Source organism: Vanellus vanellus (genome assembly GCF_965231255.1).
Source record: "Vanellus vanellus genome assembly, chromosome: 1".
In the NCBI taxonomy this organism is placed as follows: domain Eukaryota; kingdom Metazoa; phylum Chordata; class Aves; order Charadriiformes; family Charadriidae; genus Vanellus; species Vanellus vanellus.
The window spans coordinates 77,324,206-77,346,159 of NC_138905.1; the positions used below are offsets into that span (position 1 = coordinate 77,324,206).

Sequence of the window (21,954 nt, forward strand, 5' to 3'; positions counted from 1 at the left end):
TTGAGGGAATATTACAACATTATGAAAGCAATCTAAGTTTAAGCAAGCCAACTGAAGCAAGCTCTCAAGGTCATCAGGGCCCATGTGCTGGTTTTGACTAGTAAATCATTTCCACAAGTCATGAGTTCTTTTTCCCCCCAAACTGGTGTCTTTATTTGTTATATTTAGTTAGTGCTTTTGAACTGTCTTACACAATAGGATGGGTTATTACATATGAAACAAGTTTAAAAAGAAAAAAAAAGTGATTGCCTTTAAAAGCAGAACCAAACATTCAGTCTGTTTCATATCAGTCAATGTCTAGCCAAGGCTTTTTAAGGTTCATTTTTTTAAACGATGTTGTAGGCACAATGAACTTTAAAAAGCAGTAGAAAGCAAAGCAGAGTGCTAGACTCAGAACCGAGAATTTAAAATCCTTAGTTAAGAAAGAGTTAATGGAAAATGAACTACATATATCACTTTGACAAGAATCTACATGCCCAATCTGTTCTTACTGAACTACAAGCAAAAGGCATCTGGGTTTTGTCCACTTAAAGCTTTTTGCAAATTGAAAGGAGTTTGGAGTGGGTGGGAGGGCATAATTGAGGTCACTGAACCCATTCCAAGCTGTGTCATTGAAATTTCCCAGTGCTTGTAGTATGTAGAAGGGTGGCTGGGCAAACACAGGCAAGAGAAAGCTGCAATACTTCTGAGCTTTTACAACAGTGGGCAATGACTATTAGGTACCACTACATTAAAAAAAAAAAATCTTCAACTTCATTACAGAAAAAGCAAAAACCTCTGTTACTCGTGTGTGCACATGCGCACACCGTACACATACATACCCACACATACCCACACACACATCCATAAAATAGATAAAAGGCAAGTAAAATGATTAACTTTGCTTTGATCCAGAGAATAGAGTGGATGTAAGGATGCCAATTTAGCACATCAGTTTGAACGGTGCATTTATCTGAAAAGTATTTACTTCAGAGAGCAAGTCCTTTTAATAGTATCTTTTTCAGTTGCTCTGGCTTTGATTAAATTAAAATACCCCCCCTGCCCCTCAAGACTGCCACTATTCTACTCAGCTCACCTCATTCTGGCTTTCCCTAAAGAGGCTTTGTCATTACTTACTCAGATTTACAGACTCCTATTGCTGAATATTCACAGTCTGTGTCACAATTGTACCCTGTGGACAAGGTCTGACAATAAGCTATAGGATATGCTAATCGTGAATTGCCTTAGAACAGTACATTGATCAAAAATTATTTACAGAGAACAGAAAAGGCTTTATCTTTCAATTGACTAGTACTAAAAGATTTTTATTTTAAAGTAGCCTCTGCTAATGCCCTCAAGGTGAACTTAGACTGGCCCTTTGGAGGGACTTCACTGCTTCAAAATAAAAGAAAAAAAGTGTAGCTTTTTTTTCCTTTTGCACTGGCACAGACCTCTACATCAGTTGTGGAATAAGCTGCTGGCACTTATGAACAATCTGAAAGCAAGGGGTTGGGGCACACATGCATTAAGAGCATGGGACAGAACTCTGCCATCCGTATGCATTCACACATGCTTTACTAGATAGATTTTAAATTTTTTATGCCATGTGTGCTATGTTATAACATCATGGAGAAAAAGCAGTCAGTATACAAATGGATTTGCATATAACTGCCAGCAAGTACAGCTAACAAATGGGTTGACACATTTTCTGGAACAGCTTTCTGAAAATGGAGTTGGGTCTGCAACTCCTTATTTTCAGGCGGAGATCTTGCTCACCTTAGGCACAACTTGCAGAACCTGAACCTGACGGTTTAAGTAATATAGTTCTGCTTTTCATTTACTCCCCTAGGAAGGACTATTTCACAGACTTAAGAGACTGACATTGCTGCTTGAAGAATTTTTCTGTGAATGACAATGCTGGCGTTTCCATTTATATGTGAATGTGTGTGTGTGTCCTCATGGCCAACTTATCAAATGATTTTATGTTTCAGAGAAGGGAAAAAGTTTCAGGTCATTTAAAACTTTTTTATTTGCGTACAGTTTAATGGTAGGATGATTTTCCAGGATTAAAGAGTTAAGGTTAAAAACCAGGAAAAAGTGCTGAAGATGTACGTTTGGCATGGCACTGCAAAGAGCAGTAAATCTTACGTTAGCAGATTAACTTTGGCATATGAAGAGTCCTTTATTGCAGTTCATCAACACGCGATGAACATAAGCAGCAATATTTCTCCTTTCTGGATGACATCCAGTGAAAATGAATAGACACAACAATTTTTTTTTCCCATGGCATGGATGACTGGATCTATAGGGTAAGGGTCATTCAGTGAACAAGAGTTATTTCTATGTATAAATACAGGGAATCAAGCCAGCTTTTCTTATTTTCACAGAGATTTAGTAAAACAAACCAAAAAGGATAAATACCCTTCAGCTTTCCTGGTGACTCTGACTTTAATACATGAAGAACTTTAACAGAATGAAGATCCAAGTGAGCAAGAGGACATCTGACAGTACCTCTACCATTTTGGATAATCGGAGAGATGTATTGATGAAATTCCTTAAACTCAAGGTCGTGAGAAAACATTGGGAAAAGAAAGCAAACACGAATAGCAGAATGTGGGAAAGAGGTATTATGAGCTACATCAAATAGAATAGCTGAGGCTTATATACAACATAAACCAAAGTGTGTCACCACTTGTGTTTCTGTTAGAAATTACTTCAACTCATTCTTCACCTCACTACTATCAGACTTCAGTGTACGTTTGAAATGCAAATACAAGTTTTAGGTCTCAAACAAAGAGCAGAAGCAAATTACTTATTTCCAAGCTACCACATTGGAGAAGCTATACTTATATGGAAGGAAAAGAACAGACGTTCAAAATTTGGTTCAGATCTTCATGGTGATATTGATCCTACAGATAATTTTCCAGTGTTTTTTTCTCTGTGAAAGACAACCTCAGCATATTTATTCATCTTGTTTTGTTTTGTTTCAGACTTTTTGGCATGTTTCTGATGTTTTTTGTTTTGGTGGGGGAGTAGAAAAAGAACTGGAAGACACAAATAAAGCAGTCTCATGTAACTGACATTTAGATTACTTCTGAATTATGATAAAGCTCATCATTTGAAACTAATAGACTTTACTGTGAATTTAAAGTGATGTTTGTAGCCCCACTTACATCCTTATGGAATTCCCACCAGAAAACTCAGTCAGAAACAGGGATCTAAAGAAACGGACATCTATTTACATAAGGCAGTCTGGGACAGCTTACATTGCGTTTTTCCACTGTAAGCTCCTACCTCTGGAACAATCTCTCATGTATCTGTGCCCTGGATCTATAGACAAGAAGTAACCAAAATCATTACTACCATTCTATACTTATAGTTTACTCAATTAGGGTATTTATTGTTTTCACAATAGTGCACTGCACTATGGGATATGCACTGCTTCTGGATATTAAAATATCCTATTAAAAAGCACAAGCTTGAGCTGTCGGTCCGTCAACACTGGATCAGGAATGTTGAGCAAGTTACCAGGTGGTTAAATGGGTATTCAGTCCTTTAATAAGTGACTTCAGTGTCTGCAAGGGTTTAGCAGTGAAAGATCAGCTCTCCGTGTTGTAGTTCTAAAGTTTCTGAACTGAAGCAGAATCTCTACCAGGTGGCAATAGAAACTGGCCACTTTCTTAAAAAGAAGACTGATACCAGACAGTATTTATTTGGCTTTGAATACTATTAAATGCCTGAAACTTTGAACACATGTCATGGTTTGGGAACATTTCTGAAAACCTAAATTTCAGCTTCTTTTATGAAACAGGTAAACATTACCATTCAAAACGTAAGCTTCTATTCAAATCTGTTTTTTGGAAGTGGCCAATTATTTCATAAAGCCATTGAAAGCCTCAAAGACAGGTGTCTCCAAAATCTGCCTCCAACTATTGTGACTTCATTTTATCTCTATGATCAAAAGAGCGTGATATGATTTTAAGGGTATTGCTCAAAATCAGACAAATCTTGGAATCTTTACTATTCAGTTCGGCAGCCTGGCTCAATTTGAACTAAAATCCAAACCAATGTTTTAGGAACTGAGATACGGTGCAAAGCAGAACAAACTTATATAGGTCTACGGGACTAGAAGGGATACATCTGAAGATCATACAGTAACATATGTCTTAGTGAGGTCACTCTCTATAATCTTTGACAAGTCATGAGGACAGGGTAGGGTTCCTGATGACTGGACAAGGTAAACATCAAGAAAGGCAAGAGGAGGGATCTGGTGAACTAGCGGCCAGCCAGCCTCACATCAGATCCCCGTAAGTTTATGGAGCAAATCATCCTGTAAGCCATTTACAAGCACATGAAAGACAAGAAGATGACTGGGAATGGCTGGCATCGATTTACTGAGGACATATCATGTCTGATTAATCCAGCTGCTTTCTACAATGACACGACTTACACTGTGGGTAAGGGGAGAGCTGTGGATGTTTTACACCTTAAATTTAGCAAGTGCTTTGACATGGTCTTCCATAGTATCCTTATGGCCACCGTGGTGAGAGACAGACTGCATAGGTGGATAATACAGGGAGTTGAAAATTGGCTGGACAGCCGGATTCAAAGGACTGAATCGGTGGTACAAATTCCAACTGGCAATCTGACATTAGAGCTATCCCTGAGCCTCAGCTAGCGATATTAAGGCTAATACTGCCTAATGTCTCTACTAGCAACCTGGACTACGGGATGGATGGCATTTTCTGCAAATTTGCGGTTGATACCAAATTCAGGCAGTTTTCAATACACTGGAGAGCTGGGCTGCTATTCAGAGGGGCCTTAACAGGTTGGAAAAAACGGCCTGAGGGGAACATTATGAGCTTCAATGAAGGCAAATCCAATTCCTGTGTATGGGATGGAATAATCCCAAACAACAGAACAGGCTTAGAATCAACTGGCTAGAAAGCATTTTCAGAGAAAAAAAATGGGGTCCCAGGTGGACAAGTTGAATGAAAGTCAGCAGTGTTTTCTTAAGGCAAAGAAGGCCAACAACATCCTGGCTTGTATTAGTAAGAGTACAAACAGAAAATCAAGAGGAGTGGCCCTACCCTGCTATTTGGTGCTTTGAGTAACAACATTTGGAGTGCTGTGTCCAGTTCTGGGCACCCCACTGCAACAAAGACATGGACATACTACAGCAAATTGAGAAGGGGTCTGCCAAGATCACGTTTAGGGGGCTGGAGCACATGACGAGGCTGAGAAGCTGAGAGTTGTTCAGCCTTAACAAGAGAATGCTCAGAGGAAATCTTATTTCTGTCTACAGCTAACTAATGGAACAGTATAAAGAAGATGGAACAAGACTTTTCTTGGAGGTGCACAGTGGAAGGACAAGAGGCAACAAACAGAAGTTAGAATATGGGAAATTCCAGTTTGATACGAAGTAAAAATTTTTCACCATGAGAGTGGTCAAACACAGGAACGGGTTCACAGGGAGGCTGTGAAATGTATGGCCTTGGAGGTATTCAAAACTCAACTGGACACGGCCCTGAACAACCTGGTATAGTTGCCCTTTCTTTGAGCAGGAGGTTGGATTACATGAACTCCAGAGGTCCCTTCCAATTTATGAGTCTATTATTCAATGAAACTGATTCACATATCCTACGGAGACTAAAGAATCTGAGTTTCACTTTTACTTTGTTTCCGATAAAGTATGCTGGAGGGGAAGAGGGAGAAGGGAAGTACCATAAACACAGCAAGCAGCGTGTCAAATTCAAGGGCACAGTTCATGTCTACTCAGTATCCCATTCAAGCTCAAGATCTCTTTGGAACCTGATACATTCATATCGCTGATACATATCTGACACATTTAGTATCGCCAATGATACTAAATTAGGAGGAGCTGTGGACTCTCTCAAGGGTAGAAGTCTTACAGACACATCGGGATAGACTACAGAGCTGGGCAATCACCAACTGTACGAAATTTAACAAGAGCACATGCCAGATTCTGCATCTGGGATGGGGTAATCCTGCTTATGAATACAAACTGCAGGACAAGAGGATGGAAAGCAGCCCTGAGGAAAGAGATCTGGGGGTTTGGCTGGATGGCAAGTTGAATATGAGTCAACATTGTGCCCTGGCAGCCAAAAGGGCCAATTGTGTCCTGGGGTACATCAAGCACTGCATAGCTAGCCAGTCAAGGGAGCCGATTGTCCACTCCACACTGCAGTGGTGCAGCCCCACCTTGAGTACTGTGTGCAGTTTTGGGCGTCTCAGTATAAGAAAGACATCAAACTATTAGAGTGTGTCCAGAGGATGGCGAACAAGATGGTGAAAGGTCTCAAGGGCAAGACTTAGGAGAAGCAGCTGAGGTCACTTGGCATGTTCAGCTTGGAGAAGGCTGAGGGGTGACCTCATGGCAGTCTACAACTTCCTCAAGGGGGGCAGCAGTGGGGGAGGTGCTGATCTCTCTCTGGTGAAGAGTGATGACACACGAGGAAATGGCATGAAGCTGTACCAGGAGAAGTTCAGACTGGACATAAGGAAAAGGTTCTCCACTGAAAGGGTGGTTGGTCACTGGAACAGACTGCCCGGGGAAGCGGTCATGGCACCAAGCCTGTCACAGTTCAAGGAGCATCTGAACAACACTCTTAGTCATACGGATTAGTGTTAGGTAGTCTTGCAAGGAGCAGGGAGTTGGACTCGATGATAATAAAGATGACCCATAAAGTAAAGTCCCTTCCAACTTGAGATACTGTATGATTTTATCATTCTATGTTATTTCCAATATGAAATGCTTATGTTTGGAAAGCTGGAGCATGGAAGTAGAGAGCTAAATTTCTTCCCTAGCTTCTTGTAAGATGCTATGGCACCCTTGGCAAACTACTCTCGCTGGAGCTCACAAGAAATTTTGTGACATACTGGTCTCCTTGTTTAAAATAGATGCATTATTTCCTATACTCATAAGTTCTTTTGAAATTCATTAGCACACATGCTTATACATGTAAAATAGCATTGGTTTTATTACTACTGATAGTACTGAAATTAAAAGCAAGACTTGATACTCCCCACTCTTAATTTACTTTTTTCCCTGATTATATTTATTCCTCTCTAAATCTAACTTTTTACAGGGATAAGAGAATTTAATCTTTTCTATCCACTCTTAAATTCCTTTAGATTAGTATAATATGCAACAGGATTTGCATTAAAAAAAAAACATTACGTTACAGACAGGCTGGTATCTCTGTTTTGTCATAACGAAGGTCAGTAATTTTGGATGGGCTTTAATTATGTTCTACTTAAAAAAATAATCCCATAAACTCTGCAATGTGTTCATACACCTGCACCTATATGCAAAATTCTGCTTGCCCAGTCTCAGACAACCTGCTAAAACATTTGATATACTGTTCAGTGTGATAAAAATTTGCTTAAGATAGCATAAATTTTCATATTATTCTCTTAAAGATAAAAAGATTTAAAAAACCCTAAAGACGCTGTACATTGGTATAAAGAATAGAAAGGACAAGTAACAAAGTGATCAATGATGTTTTTAAGAAGACCTCAACCAAAGTAAGCTGCTTTGGGTGGTAGGCAAGAAATTAATTTCAGAAAGAGGCAAGCACTCTCTTTGCACTGTAAAGGTGTAATCCTGCCCATCACACAAAAAGGCTGAGCCACCTGGCAGTCACAAAGAGCCCCCAGGAAAAGATGCTGAATGTAACTTGGGCTTGCACTCTTACTGTCTAAAAGCACAAATGTCATTTTGCAGTCACTGTGCCATTGTGCAGGCCACCCAGACACCAGTCAATATGTAGTTTATTTCTACTGTGTTGACCTGTGCTGCTGTATCCTGACCAAGATATAAGACAGAGGAGTGGTATGTGGACCTCGGTATGAAGGAGGATGATCTTGATTTCATGTTATGCCCAGAATGTATAAAAAGTACAGAAATACTACACTAGTGATCAATGTCACTTCTCTCTGTCTGATCAATACGCAGCTCTGTCATGAACAGCCTTTAAGCGACAAGGCTTGAAAGCAAAAGCCAGCCATCTAACATCAAAGGTGTTTTCTTTGGAGATATGGAGAAGTGATTCTCTGATCTTTTCTGTTACCCAGCGTGGCCGTCTGCAGTCAACAGGATCCAGAAAGCCTTATTTGTTTTCCAACTCTTGATCATAACACAATGACTGGAAAGAGCAGAGAACAACTGTAAATGAAAGAGCTGTTTTCAACAATGTGCATGTAAACATGTGAATAAGCCTTACCAGAAGACCAAAAGTGGCCAGCTCTAGTGAAAAAAAAAAGAAATTATATATAGTCTCAAGTGAAAATGGAGAAGAAAGCCACTTAAGTCATCACCTATGTTCAAGGAAGTCTTGCAGTAGCTGCTGTCTTGATCATCTGTCTCTTAGGAAAAGCATGAGAGGGACAGTTAACGGCACCTTCTTCTACAGAAAAAGTTGTTCTTGGAAGAAATGACACGAAAAAATTCTTCATAGCTAATGATTGCCATCTCCTCTGAATCGGAGAGGAAGGTTAGACTGACCTCCTGTCTTAAGACCTTGTACAGAGGAAAAGGATTTTTTACAGCAACGGGTAGGTGATAAAAGATTAGGTTTGGTCACATCTGTAGGTTTACGACATCAAACTCCAAAGACAGCAAAATCTATACATTGCAAAATGTGCAGTGGGTGCCCTCTTTTCTCACTAATTAATACTAATTAGTAATTAGTTTAAAGGTAATTGCTGTTGGAAACATGGAAAGGCAGGTCTGTGCTGATTCTCAAAATTAAGGGGCCATTGCGGTATTTAATACTGTCCGAAGAGACAAATTTGGGCAATGTCTTACTTTAGGACAAAAGGGAGAAGAAGAGATAGAAGTCCCCTGAAACAAAGAATGTTTTCTAAGTTTGCCAAATTTCTGTAAACCATTTAGGCTGACATGGTAAGTGGTAAGTACAGTTGAAAGGAAGACACTGAAGGGGAAAAATGCTTGTTTTCCCTGCCTAGTTCTTATGATTGGCCAAATGATAACGCTGACTTTAACTGGCAAGTTGAATCAAACTATCGATTCAACTGCCTTTCATTTGGAATTCATTTGCAGTAGCCTAAAGCTTACTGGGGTCAGCAGAAATAGGGTGGTTTGGCTTTGCTTCCAAAATCTGTAGCACATTAGAGAAGCTTATTTTGAGCCAACTTTTATGATGCCCAAAGAGCAATTAATGATAGAGGAGTCTGGAGCTGTGAATTTAGAGTAGCTATCAGGTCCTATCAAGTAGGTCATAGTCCAAGCAAAGTTATCGGTACCTTACTACTCAGAGTATAATCATATCTACTTCTACACTTGGTCTGAATTTTACACAAGATCTGAACACAGTATCAGAATAACTGTCTTAAATTCAGGGCTTAGACACACGAACAAGTCAATCTTGATGTAACTGAAAGCTAAGGGTTGCAAGCAGAACGGCAGCTTTAGAGCACTCACTGTTTTAGCCAGTGCAACTGTGAAGTATATGGATTACCTTACACCATTTTTCCCTAATGAGGTGCCTGTGAAGTAATATTGCCTGGCAACTGCAGTGGCAAATAGGGTTAAACTACGAGCAATCTCTGTTCCTCAGCAGACGTGCTGTAACTAAAGCTGTTGTAAACTGCTACTGTCTCCGAACCAAGAGATAACGTGTTTACCTGTCCTAAACACATAAAAATGAGTTGATTTGTCTGTATTTAATTCACAGTGAAATGAAAACTGGAGAGCCAGGCTATGTGCACAAGGTAGGAAAACTCATATACTTGAACAAGTGAGGAAAGATTAAGGATATCTGTGAAAGCAAGTCAAGTATCTGGCAATCTGTAAGTATGAATAGGGGAAAGCTGAAAAATGCCCTGTTGATGTTAATCACCTTGATAGCTATCAAAAGAGCTGCCGTTCTCGCCTCGTCTGCGTTATGTCCTGCACCAATTCCCAACAGATTTTACAGTACACTTCAGCAGAAATGAAATGCAAAACTAGTCCTAGATAGTGCACACAGAATATCGGTAAGTGCTATCTTAAATTTAAACTGGATTTATTTTTTAAAGTAAGATTTCAAAGGAAACTGCCAGGAATCGGGTGATTCTTTTAAGAAGGAAAAAAGTAGATACTCATGACTGTTTTTACTTTGAGAAGGCCTAATCTTAAACCATTAATTGACATAATCTGTAATGATTCCTTGCATCACTGTAGCATTTTGGAGCCCTCATAAAGACCAACACCAGGTCTTCATTGTGCCAGCTACTGTTAAGTCACAGTTATGAAACAGTGACGATGCTAAGGTATTAGAACCTCCTATGGGAGGGCCAGATCCTGCTCAGCTGAGTGGTAACGTCTCCCTCACCTTAAAGAAAGTTGAACTCAGTCAGTTTAATACAAAAAGTATCTGGAATTAAATTAACCCATAACTTGTATCTCAACTCCTCTCACGCTCAAAAATGCTCTTTGCTCAGTCTGGCTCAAAGGTAGCCTATCCTGACATCTCATCTGTTTCCTTCACGTTGGTATTGCACAATCCCCACCAAACACAGCTCTTTCTGAATTCCAGGTATATTGTGGTTTTGCATTGTATAACCCTCCTCTTAACATTTATGTTATATAGGAGAATCTTACAAAAATATTTTAACCACTAGTGGCATCACTGCAGTATGCAGGTGAACTGCATGACCATGCCTAACAACAAAGACTATCTAATTGCATAAGAAACCACTCAAAATCCCACTCAAATTCTGACCAAAATTACATAAATTCTGAAAGCCTGGAACCCGGGAAAGATTAAAACCTAACCTAGGAAAGGCGATTTTTTACAAAATATTCTCTTTATTATACATATAAGCTTGCCTTTAAGAAAGAGGGAATGTGCAGCATGAGTAAGAAAGCAATGAGACAGAGAACACATGGTAAGACTGCTGCTGCCATCCATAAAAAGAATTTTACCGCAAGCGGCCATATACTGCAGCATGTGGTATATGGCATGAGATCAGGGTACAAGGAGGGACCCAAAGGAAAACAAGCACAAGGAGAAACTAAACACACAACTAAAATATTTGAATTTTCAGTTAAGTGAGAACTATGGTATTCTCATGCAAATTATGGTCTGTGATGCTGAAAGGATAGAGAAAGAGCATTCAGAAGAGTATAATGAAAGAAACAAATAGCTGTGAACAGATGAAGGGGAAACTGAAAGAGCTTCATATTCAGGGAATGAAAAAGGTGAGACAGAAAGGGTAACTTGCAGGATGTGGAATTCTTCACTCCGTTATGCTTGTCTCCTCATTTCCTTGCAATTTCATGATTGGTAGAATTTTATTTGCATGAAAATAGGATGAGAATTCTGCACTGCCACATATGGAATGTGTGAAGAAACGACTAGGTGAATCTTGCACTGAATCATGAATCAAGCAGCTCTCATTTCAGAAAAAGTTTGATTCCTTGTCAGGGAAGACTACATTAAGGAATGTCACTTGATAGATTGGATCAAGTGTTTTATAAGCACCAGATGAGTCCAGTCCAGTCCCTTAAAAACAGCACTATTAGTTGCGATTGTGGTGGTTTTTCTAAATAGAGAAGCTGCATTTAAGAAAAACTGAAATACTCTGAACACTGCAAAGGAGCATTATCTCCTGACCTTGGACAAATCCTTTCATTTAAAATGGAAAAGCAAAACAATGGGAGGTATTGGTAGGAATTCTGGATAAGGTCAGAGTCTTTATCATCAGCAAAGAAATGAAGAAAAGGGATTTTTACAGGAAATAGCACACCATTCACAAACTCAATGAATAAAACTAATGATAACTCAAGATGAAAGGATCTGCCCTTGGGAGAGAGAGAATGCACGAATGACCTCAGGGATTCCTTTCCCCTGTTTTCTATGATTTCATATAGCAAAGTAGAACTGACAGAAAGAGTTAAAGTGAGGTCTTGGTTTCACAGTTAGTTACTAAGTTAGAGATCTTACTGGCAATACACCTGTTAATATGTTTTAAATGCTTTATTGATTAAAGCACAAAAAGACTGTGATACGTACAGAACAGCATGCTTTGCTTTCTGGCAGTGAGCATTTCTAAGTCAGATAAAAGCAATTCAGAGAAATAAAGACATATTTTAAGTAATTTGAAAGAGTCCTAGGAGGCAGTACAACAAAGCTAGGAACTGAAGTACATGCTGAAAAGGTGCTCTTGGCTTAAAGTGACCCTTGGTAGGCTATAACTACGATAGAAGTTAATTGCTTCAGAAGAACACTTGAAAACAACCACTGGCTTGTCCACCTCCTTGCTCTTCGAGACAGAAAACCAGGAGTAGGATCGCCTGGAAACTCTCATTTCATTTTAAAAGAGAACCAAAAATGAAATCTGCAGAATCCATTTTTTTAATTCACATTGGAATAAAACAACCTAAGACGTCTGGACATTTTCTAATGGAAAACCAGAGCTCTTTATGCTCTTTATTTCAATGGCTTGGTAGTTAGGGCATTACATGCTGTGTTAGAAACCCAGGTCCCCTTTTCTATTCTTTTATGTTTATTGAAACTGAAAAATCAGGCTATTGGTTATCAATACTGGCCCCAAGGAGAGATAACTTTTATGAGTTAGTCTGACTTCACAGCCCAACATTTCCCCTGAACATGGGTGGCAAATCACCATGAAAGGGTCTTCAGTATAATTTTTTCACATTTCGAATGAATGTTCTAACCAGACTACTGTGTACATTCTATCTCCCTATTTCTGGAGATCATTCCAGGCAAAAGCACTGTGAAAACCAGAGTCTTCCCACAAAACTTACTTTCAAGAAAAAAGAGAGGTTTTTGCCAGAAAACTCTCATCAGATTAAAGGATTTTTTAGGTAAAGAATACATGGCTTCACTAAGTTCTACAGTTCTACAGCTCCTTCCTGAGCTGCAAAGGAGCTCAGTATGTCTCTACCAGAGAGTCCTGAAATCTATAAAATGGTGGATTTCCATATGGACTACAGAATCATTGTGTGCTTTACAGAGAAATTCAAGACAGAGGTTTGACTTTGGAGAAGTTACACATAGTGAACCACCAGAGGAGAGATCTTTGGACAACTGAAAGAATGACTGAAGAAGGTCTCCATGTTGATATGATGTCATTTTACACACAGTAGGAGAAAGTCACTTTAATTATGAGACTCTGGTAATTCTAGTTAACTTTGTGAATTCTACTTTCCTGTAATCGAGAAAGAGCTGTAAGTCTCTGCTGAAAAGAAAACAGTGATACAAAGAGGTTAAGTCCTGAAATTTATAACAAACAAAACACTGGAGGCAACAGCTTGGGTCAGGTAGGCATAATGGACTAGAAAGTCCACAAGAACAGTTACTCTATGATTCAAAAAAACATAAGCCATAACACACCCTTGCTGTTCTACCAAGTAGAACCAAGTCTTCAGTAGAAAAGACTACAACTCAAATTTGCAACATGTCATAGGGAGAAGTGGAAGTAAAAAGAAGACTGCATACTGGAGAAATTAGAAAGGTTTATTTGTTATTCATATGTACATTCATACAGGGCATAGATCTTTGCAAGTTAAGACCTGAGATTTTTTAGCCTTAAGACCACACAGTCCCGTACCAACAGTTCTCAGCTCTGGAATCCCAACAATTTCCATGTGGACTGGGAGAAAGAAGGGGAGAAGGGTGCCCGACCAAATGAATGTACATATGGACAATGCATCTCAAGTAAGTGACCTTGCTTTCTTCTCACATGATTATCAATATGAAGTCCACACACTGTATGTGTGCCCTTTGTAGTCCCTATTTTATGCAAGCTACCTGAAGGAGGATCTTGACTCATCAGAAACAGGGAACGTAGAGGACTGCCCTGCTAAGAGCTACATAATGCCTGGAAGCCTCTGGGAGGGGCAACTGCAGAAGCAAGGATGGTGCTTCAGATGGCCTTTCTGCCTTGAACTCCTGGGGAGTATGTTCAGCTCACATCTGATGGTTCTACCTCTACTCATTAACAATCAAGCCTGACACAATATGTTACCTGCAGTGATAATCTGCGGTGGAAATAGCTATAACTAGGTACCTTCCTGCCACTGAGGCAATCAGGTGAGGGGTGCTCCTAAAGGATCTCCTCCCAGAAAAATAAAAGTCAAAGCATGCTTGATGCCCAGGATCAATAGGGTAGCTTAAGTAATTGTGGTTTAGGAAAAAAATATCATATGACTGATTACTAAGCTCAGATGACTCAAAATAATAAAGTTGGGTACCATTTTAGGTTCAAATGGGTAAACCTAACGTAGCAGGATCAGCTGAAAAGTTGTAAATCTCTCTATTTGATGTAACATGCTAAAATGTTTGTCTTTGCTGCAAATGCAGTAAGTCATGACCATAAGCTCAAATTGTGAGTTTGTTTCTTTTTAGTACAATGTGAGCAGCTCATTAAAATCCACTGTAGGTACTGGACTAAAAATCTCCTGAAATCAAAACAGCTTTGGCCAGGACAGGATAAACACAGTTACCTTGGCTGATGTCTCTAGGTACCTTCAAGAGGCACAAGCCTGGATGGAAGAGATGACCGGCACACACAGAAAGGAGTACTGGCATGTCATAAAAGTGAGGACCTGCACTTGTGATCTACTAGTCTGAAGGAGCCTTGGCTATCTGCTGCAATGTTTGACATCCTCAGAGTTGAACTGATAGTAGAAGTACACTTTGCAAAGCAAGCGCATGTTAAGGAAAAAAAAAAAGAGATGATTCTGTCCCATACAACAGGCAGTGATGTTCTCTGTCATAAGTTAATCCATGGGACAAATGCCCAAATTGCCCTTTCCACAGCTCGCATGTCTAGTGATTGCTGCAGAGACGAAATGGTCTTAGTGCACTGCACACTCAGGTCTCCAGGCAGGTAGCTGGGTGCTTATTATAAATGGCTGGAAGGCTACCAAAAATGGAAGAGGAGACATCTGCAGAAGTCAAATGATAAAATATAGAAAAAATATAGGGGAAATATAGGGAAAATAGGGGAAAATATAGAACTAGTGAAAATACAAACTTAATCACTGGCTATATGCCATGAATATAGACAGACCAAAGCCCTGCCTGTAAGCCACTCTTAGGAAATCAGGGATGGAATGTAATATAGGTACATATATAACATATCTCAGCCTGGCAAAGCTGGTCCTTGGTGTTATTTTCCAAATGACTTGAATTGTTTCCTACACTACAGAAACAATCTAGGCGGAGGTAAACTTTAGCAGTAACAAAGTGCAGGACAGTTCCAACGTACTCCACAGTTTATACAAGCACTTCAATTGACAGTAAAATAATTTTTAGGGATCTTGGGAGCCAGCTTCAAGGGAAGGGAAGAGAATAACATTCCTGTATCTGAGGTGGGCTGCAAATACCCTTATTGACAACCCAAGAAGTCAGTGTCCAATGGCAAAACCTTAAGCTGTCCTGACACACAATGCGTTGAACATGTCTTGTGAAGGAATGAATTTCAGCGTAGAGTTTGGGTTTCTGAAGACACTTGTAGCGATGATATTACTGCCATTTGCACCATTATCCCTGGCCTTAAACATGCAACTTAAACTGCTTTTCCTTAAGTTCAAGATGGGCTCAATGTCCTGTTGCTCTTTGCTATACTGAGAACTTTGTAAAACCCTCTTCTTGAGACAAGAAGGAACCAACTTTATATCTTCTAGGGACAAAGGAAGAACATTTTATTGCCAGAGTTCTTACAACAGTGATCTCTGGAAAGAATGAAAAAGGTGGATTGAAGGTAAGGGAGAGAAACGTAGTCTTTGCAGTTGTTCTGAAGACCCTCAGGCTCAAGCCCAAATGAATCTGATTCACTTGACTACTGAAGAGTACAGGGAGGGAAACGAAACATGAGAAATGGGTCAGGCTCACCTCTTCAAAAAGTGCTGACCTAAGAAACGCACTGAATAGAACATCATGGTTGCGTCACTAAAGCACCTTAAGGTGCAGTCTAGTAAGGCCTGGGATGGTGACAATGTTGCAAGTGACTGCATTTTTAAAGACAATATAAAAAATATATGACAAATATTCTTGACTCTAAGCGTTGATGTAAAGAGTAGCCAAAGAGCAAAGCATTACCTTTGATTAGGAGGTGAGGACTTCTTGAGTCTTAAGACTACACAATTCTGCATTTATGGTTCCTCAAAGAGGAATTCTTCAGCTGTCTCTCTCATCTTTGTAAGCAGTTGACTTATTTGTACTGAGGCAGCCCAATGACATAACTGATGCTATAAAATCTATTTTTGTGTCCACGGTATCAAGCTCTATGTATAAGAATGCTTCAGGCTATCGACAATTGCTCTATAAAAACCCCGTAGCCTTTTCAAGCGAAAGACAGTGCCCAAGAAGACAGTAATGCTAAGCCAGTGAGACTTGATAATTTACAAAATATATAAAGATAAAGCGCTAGACTACTGGATTACTCATCTTTACAGTTGTAGACTGTGGGGCCACTGGACTTATGAATTCTATGCAGGGCTGCAATAACAAAAAGAGATTTGGAAACTGGATACATGAATAAAAGCAACTTCCATTGCTGAAGATGTGACGCTGGACAAAAGATTTTGTGAATATGTGTATTAGTAGGATTGAGTGGAAATTTGGTACTTCTGAAGTTGTGTGCCCACACTAGAATGTCTTTCACCCATCCAGGCAGGGCATGATATGTGTTACAAACTGATGCTGGATTCGTACTGAACAATATCTGAATGCATTAGGACACTCCTCTAATGAGTCCCATGCTATGATGCTATGACAGGAAAAACTGTCCTGGCAAATAGTTTCTCAAGGAAAAGAAGGTAAAGTGGGGAGGTCTCTGGGACTGCTCCTAAGAAATACACAGAAAACATTTTCAGAAAAAATTGTGCTGTACCATACAGAACAGAGATTTGAACATAATTTTAAGACCTGAAGGCAGTGCTCAACTAACTGGAAGATAAAGTGTACCAGATGTTTAAGAAGACCTGAAGACATTGGTGGTGTCCTACTGATTTATAGTAAGTGCAAGGTCAGTGAGACCCCACCTGGAATATTTTGTCCAACTCTGGAGCCCTCAACATAAGAAGGACATGGACCTGTTGAAGCAGGTCTAGAGGAAGGCCATGAAGATGATCGGAGGGTTGGAGCACCTCTCCTATGAAGACACGCTGAGAGACTTGGGGTTGCTCAGCCTGGAGAAGAGAATACTCCAGGGAGACCTTACAGAAGCTTTCCAGTATCTGAAGAGCGCCTACAAGAAAGCTGGAGAAGGACTGTTTACAAGGGCATGTAGTGATGGGACGAGGGGTAATGGCTTCAAACTGGAAGAAGATAGATTTAGAATAGATATTAGGAAGAAAGTTTTCACCGTGAAGGTAGTGAGGCACTGGAACCAATTGCCCAGGGAAGTTGTGGAGGCCCCATCCCTGGAAGTGTTCAAGGCCAGGTTGGATGGGGCTTTGAGCAATCTGGTCTAGTGGAAGGTGCCCCTGCCCATGGCAGGGGGGTTGGAGCTGGATGATCTTTAAGGTCACTTCCAACCTAAGCAATTCTGTGATTCTATGATTCTATGAAGGTGTTCTGCATCAAAGTGGATGTAAACATACCTTACAGATAATGGTAAAGCTCTGGTTTTAAATGCTTGAATGTGTGCACTTCTGCAGGATGAATGTGCACTTTCCTTCCTAATCTACAGAACGTACATGGGTCAACATCCAGTTTATAGCACCCACCACAGAACTCTGGCAGATGGCAGAACCTCACCAGAAGCCCACCTGGAGTACAATTAAGGCTGTACTCCTTTCCACTCTACAATGGCAGTGGCCCAGAGGGAAGTGAAGAAAATGTAAATGAGCTGTACGAACAGCAATATGGCACAACATTCACTGATCAGAGAAAAGTCATTCAGTGCCATCTTTTTAATGAGAGTGCTCTGTATTCTGAATCCAAGTGATTTTATCTGAACAGGGGAGACGATGTGACAGCTGGAAGCCCTTGAGGTCTTTCTGAACCTTATGAAAACAGTTGGATGAAAATTCCTAGGAATCATTGGAGGGCTCTAAAGGAAGGTTTTTTGCAGACATAAGAGAAGACCAGTTTCTTGTTTACCCCACAAGATCTAGATAAAATTGCATCTAACAGGAAGGAAGGAAGCGTATTTATCTACTTCCTCTATTTAAGATTTAGCCACAAGTCACAGGACCACACCACGACTAGGACACAGGCCCCGGTAAGAGTCAGTCTGAGTTACCAAGGTGGCCAGTCTTGCTGTAGCAAAATCAGTGGCATAGGCAGTCATGCTTGACAGCAGTCCTGTTCTCCTAAAGTAATCTCATGCAAGCTTATTCTTAGCCTTGGCTGATATTAAGGGTTATAAAGATCATAGTCATTTTAATAGCATGCAGCAAATGACAGGGGACTAGAAATTATCATCTCAGGGCTTGCAATTGAAAGCATCTTTCATCAGACTACTAAAATGACACAAAGTCATCTACTTCTTCTACTCTCCCAAGACTGCCTGCAGGAGGGTTAAAAATCACAGTCCATTTACAAAAGCTGGTATCAAAGTTTCCAGAGGAGCCTTCCAGTATTTTCTAAAGCAACTGTTTAGAAAGCATCTGAAGACATATCGAATTTCATGGAAATGCCACTACACTTTTGAAATGTAGTGAGACTCCATTCAAAAAATAAATTGTGGATTTTCTGACCATCAGAAATCAGTAGAAATAAACAAGTAGAAAAGTCCCTAAGTAATAAGCCACGCACTCAGATCTCACTTACTAATTAAATTGCTTTTCAGCTCTAGTTAGTGTTTTTCTAAGGAATCAGTTGTTCAAACACAGCATGTCCATAAACTCTGAGCTCTTGGCTGATACCTGCTAATACAGGAGGTACTGAAGAGTTAAAAACATTTATTTTGCAAACTGGATTTTTAATTATCTCCCTAAATCTATTTCTAGAGTCTATGTTCAGCCTACATGCAGACCTGGTGTAACTAAGAAGCTTGTTGCTAATTGTAATGTTTTAATTCTATTTGCCTGGACTCTTGTAAGCAGTGTGAGCTTATTTTCAGGTTGGATAATTATTTTATCAGAGGGTGAGGCAGCAACGCAGTCCACTATGTTGCTCAGTCCCTCTAAACCATACTGTACATACTGTTAGTGGCTGAGAAAACTCACCATTTAGAAGATTGGATTTTCCAGTGGTTTAGAGGCCCTTTGCACACTTTTTTTCCCGACTTCCTGTGAGATTATGGGTCTTATTGAAACTACAGCTAAAAGTGCAAACAGCACCTTTAGAAAGCAAGATGAGCTGCCTCATAGCTTTTGTTAGCTTAAATTAATTTAAACAGTGCATCATTGTCCTGGTTTGAGGTAAAACAGAACCAATTTTCTGTTCAGTAATTTTACTTTTTAGCTAAGCTTCTTCTAACTACTGACATTAACAGCATATTGTGCAGAAACTGTTTGCTCTCAGAGTGATAAGACCCATGTTTATAGTGATGCCAAGGATGCATGGACATGGCAGTGGTGGTGTGACTTCATTCAGGCCCTGATAGTCTATTGTTAATCTCCAGTCTCCGTCAGACTTTCACACTGGCCATACAGGGCTATTAAAGGGTGAGAGGACTTACTGGTCACTCCTTGCCTCTCCAGCTGACAAGGAGTGTCATCCATCCAGGTTATGGATGGAAAGTACTTTAGTTCTTTCCAAACTCATAAGTCTCTTTCTCTCTCTCTTTCCCCTCCTTGAAGGAAGAGGTGAGAGATGAGGGAGAACATTTGTCGTTCGCCTCAGTGCCCAGTCCGGCCCAAATCATGACAATCATTAAACAATACATTGATATGGGTCACTTGCTAGGTCTGCAAACTAGTTGCAAATGAACAATCACAGATAATCTGAAAATAAAGGAACACATGCTCAGATTTTCACACAAGGGAAAATTTTTACCTCAATATTATAATCTAATACTATTTCAGAGTTATAACACCGTGCCATTTCCTACACAGTACTAGTATGCTGGCCTGTGGTTAAGTGGACAGTTTGCCATGGGTGATGAGATACAAGTGATACGGAAACTTTAGAAATACTGTCACCTACTGAAACTATTAGCCTAGCAATCAACTAAATATTCAAGTGAGGCTTTTGGTCTCCTAGAGGCGGTCCTTCCACATAGGTGTGGATGCTTACAGCGAGAGCTGAGCTTGCCAAGGGCTAGCAAGACAGAGTCTGCAATGGACTCAATGGTTTTAAGAAATGGAATAGTGACCAGGAGGGAAGATAGCAGAATCTTGTCATGCCAGAATCTCTTCTGTGGGTGAAGAATCCCTGTCTTGTAAATGGTTCATTGGGTACCTCTCACCAATTCTCATTACATTTAAAACCTAGTAGAAATAATTATAGGTGGTGAGTAGGGCATCAGAATGGAAAATAGAGAGTAATAAATGACCTGAAAACCTCCAAACCATTGGCGTCATTCAGCAGTCTGTGCTACCCTGTGCTCTTTGTCATATGAAAAGAGTCTAGCAGAGGTCCAGTCACTCTACCCTTTCTATTCCCAAAAGGTCATTCTCACTAATGGCCATAAATGTAACATGAAGAAGACAAGGGTGTGCAATGGGTTCAATGAGAGCAGAAGCTAAAGAATTATCTTCATTGTTCAATGAAATTCCTCATCCCTTCCGCTCTCGGGCTCCAACAACACAAAGAAACAAGCCATGTTTCAGTCTTGAACGAAGAACATACGGAAGCTCACTAGTCACTAGGGAAAGATCTTTCAGTGGTTACTAACACAGCTGCACAAAGGAAATAAATGAATTTCCAGTCATAATATTTACATTTCAATCAAAAGTACTGCAAATTTTAAGTAGGCAAATGCAGTTGTTCATTTAACACCACATATGTAATAGAACATTGTTTTATATTATCATCATCATCATCCACTTTTAAGTCTATAGGCAGGTCTGCAACATGAGATTTTTCGGAATCCTATAGCAACACATACACACAAACACACACAAATCAAATGTAGGAAGTAGCTTGCGTAAGGTAAGTAGGGTTAATGGCAAAAGCTTTTTTCTATGCAGAAGAAATTGAACATTAAAGCTGCAGCATTAGGAAAAAAAAAGTTTAAAAACAAGAAATGAAGCCATACAACGGATGAGAACTTAACAAAATTGGTGACCTTTCCACACAGATGAAGTCAGGTTAAAAAAAAAACAAACCAAACCAAAACCAAAGGGACCAAATGAGACCAAAAGAGAACCTCCCCCCCACACACATACAGACAAAAGTGAGAGCACAACAAAGGAAGTGGAAGAAAAGTGTTACCCATAAGTAGCCGCCGTTTCACCCGCTTGTCCACATCAGCTACTGACGTGGCATTGTACTCAGAACTCTCAATTGCAGCCTCATCCTTCTCTAAAACACAAGTAAGGGACAAACATGGAGCAGTTGGTTAATCACAAGCCCAATTTTCCGCTGCCTAAGACAGTTTCTTGGCATGGCACAGCCAAAGCCAAGAAGCAAGGCATGAAAGCACTAAATCCCCGTTAGAGAGTTAATTCCCTTTCAGACCCCAGGAAGAAATTAAAGGGAGTTCAGGGAAAGGAGGAATAAAGAGGGGGAGGAGGAAGAATGGTCAACTATGACGTAATTAACCACGTACAGGAAGCTGGATTCCTACTGGAGACCAAGACAGCTAACATGAGTGCCCCAGAGAGGTGTTAATGATGAAAATTAAAATTCAGGGATGCTAGTTAAACAAACTACCAAAGACAAACTGTAAAGGTGATTCAGGCTAATGGTGGCACCAGGATCTGAAGGTGGCAGGCAGAAGACTGAGACAGATAAGAGAGAGCTAGAAGAGTCCGGTGATGGATGGGCACGGATGCACCATAGTCTCATACACATTGACACATTGTGAGGAGAAACCAAACAACAGCATGCAAATTAAACAAAAACAACAACAAAAATAAAC

General features: G+C 40.0%; 1 protein-coding gene across 1 annotated transcript in view; it reads right to left on the reverse strand.

The window, feature by feature from the left end:
- SCUBE1 (signal peptide, CUB domain and EGF like domain containing 1) overlaps positions 1 to 21,954 on the reverse strand; it is a gene marked incomplete at both ends in the record, with an annotated part of 216,319 nt that overhangs the window by 71,396 nt on the left and 122,969 nt on the right. Inside the window, one exon of the mRNA XM_082488477.1 lies at positions 21,306 to 21,395. Coding sequence (XP_082344603.1) covers positions 21,306 to 21,395 — 90 coding nt within the window. The remainder of the gene's footprint in view (positions 1 to 21,305; positions 21,396 to 21,954) is intronic.